The sequence below is a fragment of the Sorghum bicolor genome, chromosome 1, assembly GCF_000003195.3.
Source record: "Sorghum bicolor cultivar BTx623 chromosome 1, Sorghum_bicolor_NCBIv3, whole genome shotgun sequence".
Classification (NCBI taxonomy): Eukaryota; Viridiplantae; Streptophyta; class Magnoliopsida; order Poales; family Poaceae; genus Sorghum; species Sorghum bicolor.
Genome location: NC_012870.2, coordinates 72,488,640 through 72,507,866, shown reverse-complemented (window position 1 = coordinate 72,507,866; position 19,227 = coordinate 72,488,640). Strand labels below are relative to the sequence as shown.

Here is a 19,227-nt window from a genome sequence, read left to right as displayed (position 1 = left end):
CTTTGCAGTTGCTTTCTGTCCTTAAAAACTTATCAGAGAAAACTCGCTGTGGCGACGTGCCGTTGGCATACGGGCAGTTAGCTGGCGAACGCTGGCAAACTAATCACCGTGATCTTGTGTGGTTGGCTGCCTGAATTTTTGAGCTGGAGAAAAATTTAAACCGTCTCCACGTACCATGTAATCTGTTGGTGCCAAATAGCCTGTTGGTTTGGTTGATAAGTCATAACTGAAAGTACTGTTATTGTGAGAGAAAAATACTACTGAATGACTTTTAGATTGCGAACAAGCTAAGCCCTAGTGTGTGTGAGAGAGAGAGAGTCGCAACGACTTGGAGTTTAATCCATCCACTCGTATCAGCATACGTGACACGCAACAGCTGACCTACGGCTGCTTGTTGAATCTTGATACACGGAAGCAGAGCAAAGCCGCCTGTTACGCCTACCGAATTTTGCCCGTTCGCTCGCAGACAAGATGTGGTGGGAACCACGACTCTGCGGTGCGTATGCCAGTCAGGTTTTTTCGTTCACCCAGAAATCTGCCAGCCTTTGCTTTTTGGCGTGTTTAGTTCACGAAGCAAAAAATTTCACGACATGTCGACATTGTAGCACTTTTGTTTGTTTATACACCAACTAGGCTCAAAAGATTCGTTTGTTTATACACCAACTAGGCTCAAAAAATTTCACGACATGTCGACATTGTAGTTACACCAACTAGGCTCAAAAGATTCGTCTCGTAAATTCTGACCAAACTGTACAATTAGTTTTTATTTTCATCTATATTTAATATTCTATACATATGTCTAAAGATTCGATGTGACAGGGAATCTTGAAAAATTTTAGATTTTTGGTGGAAGTAAATAAGACCTTTTTCCACGGAGCACTGGCGGCCGGTGGAGGTCTTTTTTAGATGCACTTAAAATTTTAAAAGTTTATAAAACTTTCTATTATATTGAATCTTTGATACATATATGGAGTATTAAATATAAATAAATTAAATATAAATAAAAAATTATATAGTTTGTCTGTAATTTACAAGATGAATCTTTTAAACCTAGTTATTATATAATTTAACAATAATTATCAAATACACTGCCGTATGAAATTTCAACAACTTTTGGCATCTAAACGAGACCAGCGGCGTGTTGCACGAGCAGCTTGTCCGTTGGCTGTTGCCATCAGCATTCACTCGTCCTCCGCAACCTGTCAACCACCCGATGTCGTCGGCTACGGTATCGCCCGCGCACGGGGAGGGTATTTGGGCAACAAAAAGTCACGTGGCCGGCTCAGGACGAAACGCATGCGGGGCGCACGACCGCCGCCGACGTGGCGGAACCAGGGTCTCAGGACCAGGCGGAGGCTTACGCTGGATTGACGCGCATTCAAAGTTCGCGGCATCGTGATTGGATTCGAGTCTGATCGCCGTGCGGGCGGCACTGGTACAGCAGTGGCAGCGGACGGACATTTACGTCGTGCTTGACCAATAAAGGCACGGCCTTGTGCCGTGCCACCGAAGCAAAGGCTTGTTGAGTTTTAAAAAAATTTAAGATTCAAATCTTTGGACGCATATAACGGGCGGATCCAAGGGTATTTCCTAGTATTTTTAGGAATATCAACTTTTCTAGATACTTATATGTATATACTTATATATAAATGTCTATGTTGCAATATTTTGTGCTATTTTTGTTGATTGCAGCCCAAAAATCAAATAAATGTCCTTTTTACTTGCTTTCCAAACTTCTACATTCTCAAACCAGCCTACTTTATGAAATATCTATGGATTCGATTTTTTACATGGAAGTGGAAATACCCAAATTTGAAATTCTGCTTGGCATACATAGAGCATTGAATATAGAAAAAAAATAACAAATTCACAGTTTGTCTGTAATTTGTGAGATGATTTTTTTGAGCCTAGTTAGTCAATGATTAGACAATAATTACCAAATACAATCAAAAGTGTTACAGAAGTCAAACCCAAAAAAATTCGTGAACTAAACAAGGCCTTAGTCAATAAGGGCAGTCTCAATACATATGTATCTAGACATATGTTAGATCTAGATACATAGCAAACTAGATGTATAAAAAGGGTCAAAACCATTTATAATTTAGGACGAATAGAATATTATTTATTATCTGTAAACTTGAAAGGGTTGCTAGAGTAAGAATGTTTAGAGCTTATCGATTTGTATGTGTTTGGTTTGGAGATAACTTTATTTATAATTAGGAGGATTCCTCGCACATTACCGCGGGTATGAAGAAAAAATAAAATAGGATAAAATGTTAATCTCTAAGAATCAGAAGATGTATATGTAAGGTGTTGGTAGTACAATAATATATATTAATAAATGATGTCGTTTGCTAATGTGAATAACTTGAACGAAGACATAATGGAATGTGTTAGTGGATAGTGATGTGGACACTTTGCATGGCGAGATAGTTAAATGTCCTAGTGGGATGTTCTAGTGAATGCTGATGTGGACACTTTGCATAGCAACAGAAATAGCTACTAGAGTTTATCTTTATAAGAGATATAGATATAATATAATAAAGGAAAGGAAAGAAGTATAATCTTGTGTTTTGAGCATATCTCTTTGAATGTGTTTCATTTGGAGATTATGAGCGATAGGAGGGTTCTGCCCTAATGTTTGGAACGAGATCAACCCTACTGTGTGTTTGGTCGCAAGGGAGAAAAACATTCATCTTCTATGTCTAGTTCCAGGACATCAAAATATGGACTCGGACTAAGGCTAGTGTCAATGCATGTTTTATGAGAGTGTCATGCAGGGTGCCACATAAGCAAAATTACTGACTTGGCAGGATCATTAAATGAAGGAGTTTCATCAGATGAGAGATGAGTTTCATCCCTATGAAACTCTCATGCACATTAAATAGGGTGCCACATAAGCAAAATTGCTGACTTGGCAGGGTCATTAAATGAAAGAGTTTCATCATATGAGAGAGGAGTTTCATCGCCATGAAACTCATATGGCTCGGTTACCTAGTTTATAGTCTTGGTAACTGTGCCATGAAACTATGCATTGAGACTGGCCTTATGGCTCGGTTACTTAGTTTATAGTCTTGGTAACTGTGTCATGAAACTATGCATTAAGACTGCCCTAAGGAGGAATAGCATGTGTCCCCCAAGTATTCGTATAAAGGCAGAGGACTCTTCGTTGAGTCCAAGAAAACCTCCGAACCTCATACCCCATCCGCATAAAGCGCTCTATTATCCTATGAGTAGGCCCTATGTGCTGGTTGGTGCCACAAACTAGTGCTTTTGGATAACACATGGCAGATAAGAGAGTTTTTTTTACTTCCAGCGCTTCAATTCGCCTCGTGGGAGATCGAACCTAGGATGCGAGGGTGTCACCCGAAGTGCTTGACCAATCGGTGTAGCATCCGTTAGCACATAAAAAATATGGCATGATCATCCACCTTTTACATGCACACTTAACACTTGCTTTTTCGCATTCACGCCTGCCAGCATTACCATTGTAGCTCGCCCCAGTTAAGGATAGAAATAGTGCTTCAAATGAATACTCGCGATTCTTCTCTAGTCTAATTTAATAAACTAAATAAAAAATCATTTAGTTTATTAAGTTAAACTAAAAAAACCACGGGTAGTAACTATTTGAAGAACCATCCTCATCCTTACCCCTAGTCCCCACATGCACTCCTCCGCTGCCCGCACACACGTCGCCACTTGCCTCACTCCGTGTGCTCGACCGTCATGCACGGTATAGGAAGAAAGGGAACAAGCTTGTCCTATTTGTATTCAGTTTTGCTAAAAAAATCAATATTATCTAAGAGACACTATCGAATGAACACAAATATACCAAAGGGAAAGGAACGTGCTTGTCCTCTTGTATTCAATTTTGTTAAAAAACAATATTTCTCGAAAAAAAGTCAGCAAGATTAGTGCACGGTTTGCGCATAATGCACCATAGGCTTAGAAACCATTGTTGAAGCATCCGATGATACTCCTAGGTGAAGAGACTCAAGTGGAAGCTCGGTTCGGTGTGTTTGGAGATAGTGCTAATCTTGACCCTATAGGTGCACGGTTTGCACGGAACGTACCATATGCTCGAAAATCAATTTGCACGGAACGTACCATATGCTTGAAAATCAATTTGGACGTACCATATGCTCGACTTTTTATCAGCCGTACTTTTTATGTCAGTCAGCAATGTTTTTCTCTCACAATAAATCAGCCAACAGTAATTTCAGTCATAACTTTTCAGACCAGCGAACAGATAAGGGTGAAAAGGTCAATATCATCTAAGAGAGCCGGACACTATATGAACACAAATACACTGATGCAAGTTTTATGTCCTAAATATAGATGTAATTTGGTTAATCGGTGATCAAATTCTATAATAATGCTTGCCTTTTACTCTTGTCAAATACGATAATCGTTTTTGGGCGGAGGGAGTAGGAGTACGGTACGTACTTCGTTGCGTCGATCATGCGCCCGGACGCGTAAATGTCGGGCACGTGATGGCACGGCCCTACCAGTACCATCTGTTGCAACTTGTCCTTGTCATCATATATGCACGCACATGTGGCTGTGGATCCATCACGTTCACGTCCATATAATTCTGAAAAGCGCCCACGGCCCACGCCCACGAAGCTTTGCCAAATGCAATCCTTGCATCGTGTTGTACTAACTAGTAACTACCCATAACTCCAATCGAAACAGCCCATGTTTATACTTGTCCATCAGTCCAATATACATGTAGTTGCCGCTTCTTTCCACTCGTACATGACGAAAATGTCGACTCATAGTTGGAGGTGGGGGCCGGATAGGGGATATAGTAATGACTATATATAATAATAGTAGACGAAAACGGGATATTATTATTAATATATAGACGAAACGTACACATGGTTGGTGGTACTACTGTCACGTACACAACTGGGGCAGGCGAGTTTTTAATTTCCAAAGCTCGTTTGATTCCAAATCTCTGGACCCATCCAACATTGTATATAGAAATGTGGCAATCCATCAGTATTATTCTTATATACAGTACTTGCATCACAGCAAGGGATCACGGGTTGCTAGCGGTCCGCGACACGTACGACACGGGCAATCTCGCACTCCTGCCACATGGCATCTCACCAAATCCGCCATAAAATTATCTCCAAGGACCTTGTTTAGTTCATCCTAAAAACTAAAAAAATTTCAAAATTTCCCGTCACATCGAATCTTATGGCACATGCATAAAACATTAAATATAGACGAAAACAAAAACTAATTACACAGTTTAGCTGTAAATTACGAGACGAATCTTTTGATTCTAGTTAGTCCATGATTGAATAATATTTGTCACAAACAAACGAAAGTACTGTAGTATCGAAAACTTTTCATTTTTCGAAACTAAACAACGCCGAAGTAACAAACCCACCACCACCATAAAATAGCCCCCAACCTTGCGTCCGTGCATGCTCACAAACCAGGCTGCCGGACATGGGTTTGCATGCGCAGGATTCGTCGCATGGGCGGCGCGCGCGACGGGCGGTCCCGGCCGCACCGCAGCCGCAGCCCGCAGGGCGGCGCAGGCTGTAGGACCTAGCGCCATGCATGGCTGGCCACAGGCGCCGCGGCACGGCACGCTCTCAACTGGACGCGTGCTGCTGCTGCTCGTACACGTGAGTTGGCTCGGCCGGACGCCAGGCGCACGGCGCAGCCGTCGCGACGTGCATCGTGGACCAGCGCACCAGCTGCATGCGTGACGTCGTAATGTTTCTCTCCAGATTCGTTCCACCCATGGTTTCATCAATTTGGCTCTTTCGATCCTACCTGTCCTGGTCCTTGGCGAGCTCCGTTGGTCCCGGCGATCGACTACTCTGATGTGTGGATACCACGGCCACTACGACTCGTTTGTCTCGTCTCATGCAGGGGCGGAGCCAGGGAATTATTTTTTTAAAAAAAAATATTAGGAAGATCAACGGTATTAATTTTTTCAAAATTTATTTGAATTTTCAAATTCGCCCTGCTCGCCCCCTATCTCTGCCCATGATCAAATGTAGTCCCAATATATATAGCGTACATGTTTTCTTGTTTGAAGTTTCTGATTCCAATATACAGGATGGCCTTGTTTAGTTCTCAAAAAAATTTGCAAATTTTTTCAAATTCTCCGTCACATTAAATCTTTAGACATATGCATGGAATATTAAATATAGACGAAAATAAAAACTAATTGCACAGTTTGGTCGAAATTGACAAGACGAATCTTTTGAGTCTAGTAAGTCTATTATTAGACAATATTTGTCAAATACAAACGAAAGTGCTACAGTGTCGATTTTCTAAATTTTTTTTGAACTAAACAAGCCCGTAGTTGTTTTTTAGGTGAGGTGACACAAACAACATTCTCTAACCACATTGTCGCCAGTCTCCTCCTCTCCTCTCATCTTCTTCCTCTCTGTCGTTGCCCAAGCTCACCAACGGGTGCATATGTAGCAAGGCAGGACCCTAAACCCTCTCCTCCTCTAGTGTTGTTTCTTCTCGCTCGTCCTTGGCCACCGGTTGCCATGGCGGGTAGTGGCATGGTTGCGCAATCAAGGAGCCAACCCATGTAAGGGATGGTCAGATCTATGCCCACCATCACGAATCTATGCACTTTTCGTCCTCCGCAATTCTTTGGTGCGGACATGGCCCGACACAAGATCGCAATGTTGGCGGCGTCACCGAAAGCTTGTGTAGGTGCAAAGGCAGCATCGCCGAAGCTCTCTTCCCTAGCCTAAACGCCCTCTCCCATCCTTCCTCTTCACGTCCACTCTTGGTGGCAACCATGGTGGGGCTAGGCCAGCGACGAAGCCAGCAGTGGGGCTAGAGGGGCTCTAGCCCCCCCTACCGATGCTGGCCCAGTGGAATTCCTAGTGCCCTCCTTCTAATTTTAGACACAAATTTATAAGGTAGGGTGGGCTGAGAACTTTATTTTTTAGATATATTTTGTGAACTTCATCATTAATGTATTTTTAAGAGGGATAATAGTAGAGCTAAGTTGATGTAGAACTTTTGTTCAGCCCTTCCTAAATTTTTTTCTGGCTTCATCCCTGGGCTAGGCGGATCAGGGATCAGCTGATCCACTATCCCATAGGTGGCTAGATGGGTCCGGCCTCCCCATGTACAAATCTAGCCAAAGGCGATCTATGGTGGCATAGTAAATGTTAGTTTAGGGAAGCATCTTAGTCATGCGTTGACTACGTGTTTGGTTGATGACATGAGTGGCCTCTAACACAAAATGGCAGCAGTACCGTGGCCTTGGTTGTGCGTCTGGGCAACATTGGCAGCAACAACTTGCCAGCGGAAAGGGGAGGCATAGTTTGGTGCTCGCATCGTAGTGTTGGGTAAGTTGCACTTGGGTGTGGCGTCATGTTTTGACATCCTCTTGGCATACCACACTTTTGACACATGTGTGGATGGCTCTAGGCTTAAGTTTTGGTTGGTGTGACCGAAGCTAATGATTGTGATGCTCATGGACGTCGCACTCTCTATCAAGGACCGCAAAAGTCTAGACCACATCAAACTCTATACGAAAAGTGTAATTTTCTGATACTCCTAAACTCTATATAAATTTAATCAAATTTAAAATAGTTTGACTTAGGATAAACCTAAAACATCACTTATTTTGAGATGGAGGAAGTATAAAAGAAAGAAGAGATCGCGTGACATATGGGCGTCACAATAATGTCGGGCAAAACCATCCAGTGAGCCACTTTAAGATAGTCAAGTGGGGTATTCTATTTGATTTGAAAAGTTAAGGATATGATGTCCAATATTTAAGCTCAAGAGTGTCTTTTAAATTTAGTGACAAATTAATAGGAGTAAATTAGACATTAGTATAAAAAACAATAAAACATGACATCAATTATAATGTCTACCCTGTCCTAAAATAGTTGTCGTTCTCGCTTTCCAAGAAATATTTTTGATTAAATAGCTTCTCAAGAAGATCTTTAAATCTAGTTTTTAACAAAATTATTTAGAAATACAAATATTATATGTATCTTTTTACAAATCGAATCAAATTTATGACATGGAAATTGAAAACGACAGTGTCACTTTCATCCTTTGTTATCATAAACTACACCTTCACTACGAGCCTACTGCTTTCGCGCCTCCACCTCCACCCACACCCCAAAAAAAGTTGTAGGACCAAGCACATATACCAAAGATAGATGAATGAAATCACAATAATATCCCTATAAAGTTCAATGCCAACCATCTCCTACTCCCTTCATAAAAAAAAGAACCATGTTTTTATTTTTAGACATCATGTTTGACCGTTCATTTTATTTAAAAATTAACCACAAATTATAAAATAAATAAAAAGTTATTAAAGTGTATTTAATGATAAAATAAGTCATAACAAAATAAATAATATTTAAATAAAAAAATGAATAAGATAGATTATCAAATAAGATGTCTACAAGTAAAAAATGATACTTTTTTTAGACGGAGGAAGTATGTCAGGAGTGTTATAAAAAGATGGAAACGCAGAGTATGAGTCTGTTTGGTTCGGTTTCACAACTTCACTAGTGAAACTGCTTTTTTAGAAAATAATTTTATGAGCAACTTTTCTAGATAAAGTTGAGCCGTTTAAAAAAAACATTTCGTAAAATAGCTTCACCAATTATTTTGTATATATATGAAAGAGACAAATATAATGATACAGTAACTTTTTTCAGTTTTATATAAACTTATGTATGTTCGAAAGAAAAAAAGAAAACAATTTTACTCATAAAACTGTTTTAGAATTAAATATTTGGCGAAAAGAAATAGCTCTGCACCAAACAAATCTACCGGCCTTGTTTAGATAAAAAGTTTTTGGATTTTGACATTGTAGCACGTTCGTTTTTATTTGACAAACATTGTTTAATCATGAAATAACTAGGCTTAAAAGATTCATTCCACAATTTATAGACAAAAACTGTGTAATTAATTTTTATTTGTATCTATATTTAATGCTCATACATGTGCCGCAAGATTCGATATGATGGAGAATCTTGAAAAGTTTTTGGTTTTGGATGGCCAAGTTCTTTTTGTATGGTGCGGCATATTTTTTTCGTCATCACGAAAAAAAAGTGGAAGATGCCTTACGCTGGTTTTTCTGCAGATGGGTCTCACGATCTGACATGGTGCTTTTGTGTACTATACGCGTGTATTTATTTTAGAATAAAATTTAAACGTAGAATTATCGGTTTTTTGACAGGAAGTATATTATAAGAAAACTGAATTAGATTACGAACTGCTTAGAAAATAAGACCAAATAACACAAACCTGTATCCACCAAATTTGAAGAAATCCAGAAAATCCAGCTAAGCCAAGCCCACCGCTCCTCAACCTCCTCCTCTCCCATAAAACGCGGAAGAATCTCGAAGAGCCGCCTCGTCCCATCGCTCCTCTCCCTCTCTCTCCGCCCCGCCCCGCCTTCGCCCGCCCCAGAGTCCCAGACGCATCAAACCACTCTCCTCTTCCCCTCCCTCCCCCCCCTCTCGCAAGCCGCATACGCAAGGCCGCAAACGCGCCGCGCACCGGAAGGTCCCAGGGAGCGGCACGAGGAGGCCCCATTGCGGCATGGCTGCTGCTGCTGCGGCGGCCTCCGGCGTCGGGTTCCAGCTCATTGGCGCCGCCGCGGCCACGCTCCTAGCGGCGGTCCTTGTTGCGGCCGTTCTGGGGCGCCGCCGCCGCCGGGCCCGGCCCCAGGCGCCTCTGGTGGAAGCCAAACCCGCGCCGGAGGGAGGCTGCGCGGTCGGCGACGGCCGGACGGACGTCATCATCGTCGGCGCCGGAGTAGCTGGATCTGCGCTGGCATACACGCTGGGAAAGGTGGGTTTCCTTTGTCTCATCATACTTGTTGTTTCCTTCGTTGGCATGGTTCCACTAGGTGGCTAAAAGCTGGAGAGTTTTAGATTGAAAAATAAAATAAAATAAAATAAAATCGGCAGTGTCGTATTTTAATTGCGCACTGCCTGTTTGGCGATTGGCGTGAAGAACAAGGGCTGATATTCTATTGTGAACGGGAACGCGATGCTGAATTCTTGGTTTGGCGTGAACTACTAGCACGGATCGTAACTTTCTTTCATTCATGACGTACAGAACCAAGAACAACTTCGGTCCTGTTTTTGCATGCTTTTAGTTAGTCATATATTAGTTTATTACAAGACACCCGTTTTTTCTTTCTGACGAGATTAGCTGTCAGTTACCTTGCTGTACTAAGGTTCTGGCTACGGTTGTTAACAAGTCTCAAGAGATAGATTCAAAAACAGAAAATAGCTTTGATTTTGTTGCAACTAGAGGTTGGTGAATTTTGCATGTTTACCATGCCAGTGGAAAGTGAGGTTTCTGGCGGTGTCATTGTTTCTTGTGTGAACATGGAATTTGTGTGGCTTATGGCAGTTATAGGTGCTTGCAAATTCCGTTTTGGATGGAGAATTTTCCCTTCTCCAACTAAAGCATATTCTTGCAATACTTGAACACCCTGTAATGAAGTAGTCAATCTTGGCCACATCTGTTTGGATGGAGAATGAAAGAGAGAGGGGGGCGACGGGGGAAACAACAGCCAAGAGAAGATTATATGTTTAAGCCTCAAGCATCAGTTCTCTTGACCGCAGACACCAAAAGCAAATTCTGTCCAGTAAAGTGACTAGGCATGCTTAATGTTTTCCATAGTGCTATGTTGAAGGTGTAAATTTACCTTGAAGAAAATGTTGCTGGAGGACCTTACTATTTTTTCATGAACATACATGGGCCCCTGTTGATTCAACACTGTACTGATGTGCTCTTTCTCAACATTAATGAATTGCCAAACTAATTTAGGTCAAAGAAAAGAGAATTGTCCAATCAATTTTATGACCTACTTAACTTCACATAACTCCAAACTACTCTGAGAGTGATCTATCATCAAAACGAAAATGTGGACACGTCCTGTTACTTGAATTGACTACCTTCCATTGCTTGCAGATAATATAATATTCACATCGGAATTGACTACTTTCCATATGGATGAGACCATGTTAAACTACCTTTTATCTTGTATACCAGCTATCTATGGGGCAGTATACTAGTACTATCCAAGCTTTAATAGTAATCCAATTTGGCTTGATGGCAGCTGAATGATTTATTTTTTCCAATGCGTATTTGCAGTTATTGGAGTGAGAACCTAGTTTCATCTGGATGTGGATATAGTTCTCTCTGTTGTATTATATTGTTTCATCTCTCCTCTGTATTTATTTTAATCTACTTTGTTTGTTGGGAATGTAGGATGGCCGTCGGGTGCATGTCATCGAGAGGGATCTGACAGAACCTGACAGAATTGTGGGTGAACTGTTGCAACCTGGGGGTTACTTGAAATTAATTGAGTTGGGCCTCGAAGGTAAAGCCCATCTTTTGTTATCTTATTCTATTCCCGTGCCATTTCTAAAGTTATTATAACCATACCAGTTTTTGTTCTGTTCAGATTGTGTGGAAGAAATTGATGCCCAGCGTGTCCTTGGTTACGCATTATTCAAAGATGGGAGGAACACAAAGCTTGCTTATCCCTTGGAGAAGTTCCATTCTGATGTTGCTGGTAGGAGCTTTCACAATGGGAGGTTTATACAGAGGATGCGTCAAAAAGCTGCGTCTTTGCCCAAGTAATAACAATAATTATTATGGGTATTTTCTTACAATAATTATTATGGGTTTTTTCTTACTTTGCTATTTGCTATATATTGTTGCTTATTTGTTGTCCTGTAAACTTCTGTTTGACTGTTTCATTCTTTTGCTAAGGTTAACTTGGTAAGAATGGTATTGTATGTGACTTATCTTTAATTTGTTATAAAAGTTCTTGATTAGTGCTCTTTGTTTGGTGTGTTCTAGTTCTCATGTTATTCACCCCTTTTCTATTCTCAATTTGACATGTCTTAACTTTGCACGTATCGAATTATTTATGAAACTGCATCTGCATGTGACATGTGTTAATATTTGACATGTTGTTGTGTTCATCCAGTGTCCAATTAGAGCAAGGAACTGTTACATCACTTCTTGAAGAAAATGGTACTGTTAAAGGTGTTCAATACAAAACCAAGTCAGGTGAAGAACTAAAAGCTTATGCTCCCCTGACGATTGTATGTGATGGTTGCTTTTCAAATCTACGACGCGCCCTTTGCTCTCCAAAGGTACACCCTTTATTTATATTATAATTACACCATACTTATTGCTAAATTTTGTGCCTTGTGGATGTTAATGGAGATATGTGCTTAGGTTGATGTTCCATCATGTTTTGTTGGGCTGGTATTGGAGAATTGCCAACTTCCACATCCAAACCATGGCCATGTTATCTTGGCCAATCCTTCTCCAATCCTATTTTACCCAATTAGCAGCACAGAGGTGCGCTGTTTGGTTGATGTCCCTGGTCAGAAGGTGCCTTCCATAGCTAGCGGTGAAATGGCAAATTATCTCAAAACTGTTGTTGCACCCCAGGTAGTTCTTCCTTTTTAAAATATCAGTGATCTTTTTCTTATTGCAGTTCCTGCTGACTACTTTATGCAACATCATGGCATAATGGATGATTTTATTTTGTCAGATTCCTCCAGAAATCTACGACTCTTTCATAGCGGCCATTGATAAGGGAAGCATAAGAACAATGCCAAATAGGAGCATGCCAGCGGCTCCACATCCGACCCCTGGGGCACTTTTGATGGGGGATGCATTCAATATGAGACACCCTTTAACTGGTGGAGGAATGACTGTTGCATTATCCGACATTGTTGTCCTACGTAATCTTCTCAAGCCTCTCCACAATCTTCATGACGCATCTTCCCTGTGCAAGTACCTTGAATCGTTCTATACACTGCGGAAGGTCAGTCTTTGTATAACCATCAATTACTGGCTTACCTACAATGTGATCTGTTTCTTAAACAGTGTCATATTTTCAGCCGGTTGCTTCCACAATAAACACATTGGCCGGCGCTCTGTACAAGGTCTTCAGTGCCTCGCCTGATCAAGCTAGGAATGAGATGCGCCAAGCTTGTTTTGATTACTTGAGCCTTGGAGGCGTCTTCTCAAATGGGCCTATTGCTTTACTCTCCGGTCTTAATCCTCGGCCACTGAGTTTAGTTGCACACTTCTTTGCTGTTGCTATCTACGGTGTTGGCCGCTTGATGCTCCCTCTTCCTTCACCTAAGCGAATGTGGATTGGAGCCAGACTGATTTCTGTAAGTCCCTGAATCTTCTGTTTCTTCGTCATCTCCACACGGTTCTTTATTATGCCAGAGCGACCGGCAGTGGCAACCATAATTTTTAGCTTTATACAGAGGCACTTTAATATTAATGTTCAGGAAATGACTAAGAGATAACTAACTGCAGAACACTCTGTAACTGGCAGTGGTTTCATGCGTGTATAATTTGGACAACACTTTTAGATATGCTGCATATACCCTTTTTCTAGCTAGCTTGGTTTAACCTTCAAATATCTTGTTTTTTAGTATTCAATGCACATTCAGAAGACGTCCAAACCTAGTGCAAAAGAGTGTATAATTTGGCCAGCTCTTAGATATGCTGCATACTCCTATACCCTTTTTTACAGTAGCTACCATGCTGTCTCCTTCAAATAGTACCTTCTTTAGTATTTATAATGCACATTTAGAATACGTCCAACCATAGTGCAAAGTGTATCCACTAGCCGTCTCGTGGTCTCGGCCATATAGAGAGCTACTCTTTTTTATCTCATCTGACTGAAGATTTCTCACTGCAGGGTGCATGTGGCATCATCCTCCCTATCATTAAAGCTGAAGGCGTGAGACAGATGTTCTTCCCTGCTACTGTACCTGCATATTACCGGGCCGCACCTATGGGAGAATAAGCATGAACAGAGCACCGATTCCGTGCTGCTGATCCGACCATGATATATGATGGCAACTGATGTTTCACGGATGGCATTTTTCCTGTATTAGTTGGTTGGTTGTTCGTTGTGTTAGCTGGTTGTATGTCCCGTCATTGGAATGAGGAACCTGTATAGTGTGTGCCCTGGCTACTGGTAAGTTAGAAAATGTGTTGGGTTTGTTCTGTATGCATGCCGATTATTGCCAAGCTGTACATGACTCTGTTGAACTAGTAAAACGTCCCCTTCTTCCATGCTGATCAAACTTGGTTGCTCCCTGCTTGGGTACGGCATGATGCAGTTTTTTTTCCCCCCGAGTAGGCGTACTACGGCCGGCAGGACTGACGGCCGGCGAGTTCTTTGGTGCTTGCAAAGCGGAGGATTCTATTGGCAAAGATAGCGCGCGAGGGTATAACTAGGTACCAGGGCCTTTGAGCCGGGCCGATCGGCACCAGAGTATTCGGGCCGGGCCGATCCTGCAACTTTAAGGCCCATAGTGCTTTGTTGCTGTCGCGTATAGCAAGCGAACACGCATAATTTTTCCTTTTTTCTTTCTGACAGGAGAGAGCATCCTGTTGCGTTGATACATGTGGTGATATTTTTTTAAAAAAAAAAAATTGTGTGTGTGGCTGATTGTGTGACCCATCGGAGTCGCATCTCTCAATGAAGCCCATCCATTATGTGTGACCCGTCAGAGTTGCGTCTATAAACGAAGTTATTCACTTAGGTCTCATTAGGATGTAGTCGAATTTACATTAATTTATATGTGTTTGGAGTGAATATTAAACTAAATTTCACCCAAATCCACCCTAACACGCGTAGATTCAAGATGAATTCGATGACATTCAAACAAGACGCGGATCATAAGTTGCTCAAAAAAAGACTTAGACCCTATTTGGGAACATTGTACATTTTTGCACTTGCAAATGCATTCAGATGTATTTTCTTATGCACTTGGAGTTTTTTTTTTTTTTGGAAAAGGTGAAATGCAGCCACATAAATTGGCGCGTAGGGCGGCATCGGGCTGCGGTGGGGTGATGGCGGACGGTGCCTGACGCCGCCGCGGCAGCGTGTTGGGAGCCATCAGTGCGTGCTCCACGGGAGCTGTTGAATCAACACTCGGATCCGCTGGTTGCTGCCAAGGCGTACGAACGAGCAGAGCCATGGAGAAGACGAACCCGATAGTTATCGTATTTTTTTCTGCCCTCAAACAACAGTTTTTTCCCTCTGGTTTTGGCTCAATCCAACGGTATAATAAATAGGCTCTCGACTCTTACAAACAGCATTTTCTCAATACGATCTAAAAAAATTGGTGCTTGTAATTTATACCAGGTTTGGCTCTAAAACCGATCTTCCAAACATAGCCTCAGGTGGATCCTATAGAATATAGATATTAGCTATCTACTACTAATTAATTACCTCCTCTGGTCTAAACACGTGCAGATAATAAAATAGTTAATTGTTAGGCCAAACCTCTACATAACTACTTAGACCAAATTAGATAATAGCAGCTAATAGTTATCTTATTAGCATTTTTTATTAGCTGTGCATCTAAGCACTCTTCAGCTAATAGTTAGCCAACTAATAGTAGATATGATCTATTAGCTATAGCAAGCTACTCTTTTTATCTTTTTAAATTGTTACATTTAATTTATCCTAAGTCAAATATTGCAATCTTGACCAACCATTTTTAAAAATCCATATAGTTTGACAATATATAAACTATACACTATAATAGCATTTCTCGTAGTAAATCTAAAAATATAAACCTTATGACATGAAACTATAATTTTTTCAAAAAATCAATGGTCAAAGATACACATGTTTAACTCGGGACAAACTAAATGGCACATACCATGCGGCCTGTCTCCTCGTGTGATCGAGCTGCTGGAACCGGATGGAAGACCGTATAACCGAGTTCTTGCAGCGGATTACGGTAGGATCCACTAAGCATCTACACGCATCAAAGCACACGTTTCTTTTCTTGACTTGATTCGGATTGGCACGCCGACGTGGACTCGGAGGGGAAAAAAAAAGGCTCCTGCTGTCCTTGCTTCAACTTGGATTGGTTTGGTGCACGTTCTTTTCGCCACGTGAAAACGTGCAGATCGACCCGATCGCTCTGTGCTTGCGATGCTACTGCAAGACTGATCGTATCGTAGCATGTGACGTTACACGATACACTGAAATGGAGCTGTCGATACAGAGACGCCAAGGAAGATCAGTGCACAGTAAGTGAATTGGAGATCAAATCAATGACTGCTCAATGGCCTCACTGATTGCCAACAACACACGGTTTATTTATTTTTTTCAATAACTCCAACACTACATGTGTTGATCAATTAATTGCGTATAAATACAGTATATTCTACCGGGTGACAATACCGATGGCTGTTCGCAGCGTAGGATCGAACGAATGTTGTGGCGATGGCAATCCCCAAATGCTGTCACCAAGTAATCTACTCTACTGCTACTGTCCATCCCTTGTTGTCCTCGGCCAGGCCCATCTGAATGGATGTCAGAGTCGTGTACAGCTCCTGTGACACCGTGTCCGGGCCCGTTCTGAATTCGTACCTGAAACAAATGAACACCCAAGAAACAGACGAGAAAAATCAGTGTCTCTGTATATGTTTATTGGAAAGTGGGTTGCATATGATATGTTGCCATGTCGTCCCAATGACACAAAAGATAATATGCCCGGGCACGCGAAGAAAAGAACGAACGAGTAGAATTCTTACTTGTTGCCTCGGTACGTAACTGTGGACACCGGAGCAACCACCACCGCGGTCCCCGTGCAGAACACCTCGTCTGCACTCATCAGATCGTCAATGGAAACGAGGCGTTCTTCAACCTGCTCGGACAGGCCAGACAGTTCGTTAAATCGGTAGCTGAAGATCCCCTATTCTTCAGTACTATTTCAGCAGAGCGAAGTGAAACATAAGCAGCAACATAAAGTTGTTGATGGAAGGACACCATTAAGTTAGTCTGTGGTGACCTTGTATCCGCGGTCCCTGGCGAGCTCGATGACGCTCTTGCGCGTGATGCCCGGCAGGATGGTGCCCTGGGTGGCCGGCGTGGCGACGACGCCGCCCTTGACGACGAACACGTTGCACGACGACACCTCCTCCAGGTAGCGCTTGTGGACCGAGTCCAGGTACAGCACGTCCGTGAACCCCTTGCTCTTGGCGTCCGTCTGTGCCCTCAGCACCTGCACATCGTCACAATGCAGCCGACCAGTCAGTGCACCGGCGCCACAACGCGTCGTCAGGCAATAGCTAGTATGTACAGATGTGTCCGAACGGACGGACGGACGGACGCACCGGCGCGTAGTTGGCGATGGTCTTGACGCCGCCGGTCCCGCCGGGCATCGCGCGGTGGAACTCGTCATGCACCACCAGGTTGATGGGCGCCAGGCCCTCCTGAAAACAAGAGAACACAATCAAGGTCAAGAATCGGGCCTGTCATGTCGTTTCCGGCGGCCGGCCGGACTCTGTTCAACCGGCCGGTGTGGCAGTGGCAGTGTGGCACTGACCTTGAAGTAGTTTCCGACGGGTGCAGCGTAGACGAGGAAAGTGTACTCGGGGGCCGGAGCCAGCCCAAGGATCGGGCCGCTGCCCATGAGCAGAGGTCGGAGGTACAGGGCTCCCTTCCCCTGCGGCGGCACCCAGCGCCGGTTGGCGAGGACGGTCTGCTTGACGGCGTGGACGAACTGCTCCACCGACGGTGCCGGCATGCACATGCGCTCGGCGCCGTGCTGCATCCGCCGCGCGTTCTCCTCCGGACGGAACAGCGTGTACCCAGACCGGTCCGGCCGCCGGTACGCCTTCATCCCCTCGAACAGCCCCTGCAGGAGGCGGGCGGCACTCGTTGGTTGCAGTTGCAGTTGCAGTTGCAGGCAGGCATGCGATGGAATTTGTTACTCCTACTTAAGATATTTAATTAACGTCGGTGTCTAGTAGCCTAATAGGGAGCAGGGATGCATCGCCGTCGTCGTCAATCCAGTAGTTTATACTAAAGTGGAGAGAAATCGATCGTGTGCTCCACATGACATGCATGTCCTGGACGAATTGAACCGAACCTGGGCGTAGTTGAGAACGCCGGAGGAGGGGCTGAGCTCGATGTTGCCGTATCGGCAGAGCTCGCCGCGGGGGAAGTCGCCGCGGTCCTCCGGCGAGCACCGCGTCACGTACATGTAGTCGGTCGGGGTGAGGCCGAAGCCGAGCTTGTCCCAGTCGATCTCGCCGCTCTCCTCGTCGGACCTGCGCGCACGTACGTTCAGCCGTTCACACACATGCATGTTGCGGCCCGGCCCGCAGATGGCGAAAGCGAAACAATGGAGGATGGTGGGATCGGCGATCTGCGCGCGGGCCGGGCGCGTGGCTATCAGACAGATCACTCACCTGTCGACATGGTCCAGCTGCGGCAGCGACGACTGCCACCGGCGTGGGAGAAGCGAGCCGCCGCCGCCTCCTCCTCCTCCTCCTCCGGCCTGCAAATCGTGAGCAGCGAAAGGGGCGAGGTTACTCCGAGCTCTGAGTATGGATCTCATCGCGGCAGGGAGAGCCATGGTGGACGACGCGGCCATGGCCGAGAAAAAGAAACGGTCGGTTACGGAAACAGTACGTTCTGCCTCCACGCGCGCGCGCGAGATTTATGCATGGATTTGAGCGGTGCACAGTTACAGACACGACGAGAATCGCGCACGCACCGTAGCCAACGCCAAGGCCCTGCCCAGGACACTCGAGAGGCCGCCATGGCCGCCGCTGCTGCTGCGAGCCCAGGGAAGAAGAGCGCCCTTGGCAGAGGTCCACGCAGCCATGCACACGGTCCGCCCCTAGACCCGGCCGGCTGCGATGTCAGCGAAGCTCTTGTCTTGTGGGATGGAGGAGTTGGTTGCAAACCTAGCTAGCTTCGTTCACGGGCTACCAATGGCTGCTCTCGCTCGTTGGGAGTTAGGTGGAAGGAAGGGAGGAGGCAAATTAAACGAGCACACAGTTCGATCGTCGAAGCACCACCCGTCTGTGTCTCTATACGGAGTGGGCTGTACTTATGCAAGCGAAGCGTGATGGATGGCCTGGCAGCGTCGCGGCGAACGCTCGTTTTTTGTTTTTCCGGCGCTAGCTGTGTATTCCACTGCTGGTACCCCATAGTCTGTGGTCATGCAGAAAGTGATGGAACTTGTAGCGTTTGCAGCGTTTGGCAGGGAGCGTGCAAATTGCAGCAGCGTTCGATTGCGTCAGGGGGGTCGTGTATAACGAAGATAAGAGAGGACTAGCGAGTAGCACCAACGTACCCTTTCCCGGAGAGTGGAGAAGGACAAGTTAATCGGAGACTTGCCAGATTGGAAGGGGGGGGGGGGGGGGGGGGGG

General features: G+C 44.1%; 2 protein-coding genes across 2 annotated transcripts; one reads left to right on the top strand and one right to left on the bottom strand.

The window, feature by feature from the left end:
• On the top strand, positions 9,328–14,123 carry LOC8056854 (squalene monooxygenase). The gene is made up of 8 exons (XM_002468177.2): positions 9,328–9,825; positions 11,260–11,371; positions 11,456–11,630; positions 11,987–12,155; positions 12,241–12,459; positions 12,563–12,838; positions 12,915–13,193; positions 13,733–14,123. Exons 1-8 carry the CDS (start codon positions 9,574–9,576, stop codon positions 13,838–13,840), a joined length of 1,590 nt encoding a protein of 529 aa, XP_002468222.1. The 5' UTR covers positions 9,328–9,573; the 3' UTR covers positions 13,841–14,123.
• On the bottom strand, positions 16,091–18,996 carry LOC110435962 (branched-chain-amino-acid aminotransferase 2, chloroplastic-like). Its single transcript, XM_021462082.1, has 8 exons — positions 18,567–18,996; positions 18,259–18,347; positions 17,937–18,117; positions 17,391–17,702; positions 17,179–17,277; positions 16,854–17,066; positions 16,597–16,709; positions 16,091–16,432 (listed from the first exon to the last, which is right to left on the bottom strand). Exons 1-8 carry the CDS (start codon positions 18,675–18,677, stop codon positions 16,318–16,320), a joined length of 1,233 nt encoding a protein of 410 aa, XP_021317757.1. The 5' UTR covers positions 18,678–18,996; the 3' UTR covers positions 16,091–16,317.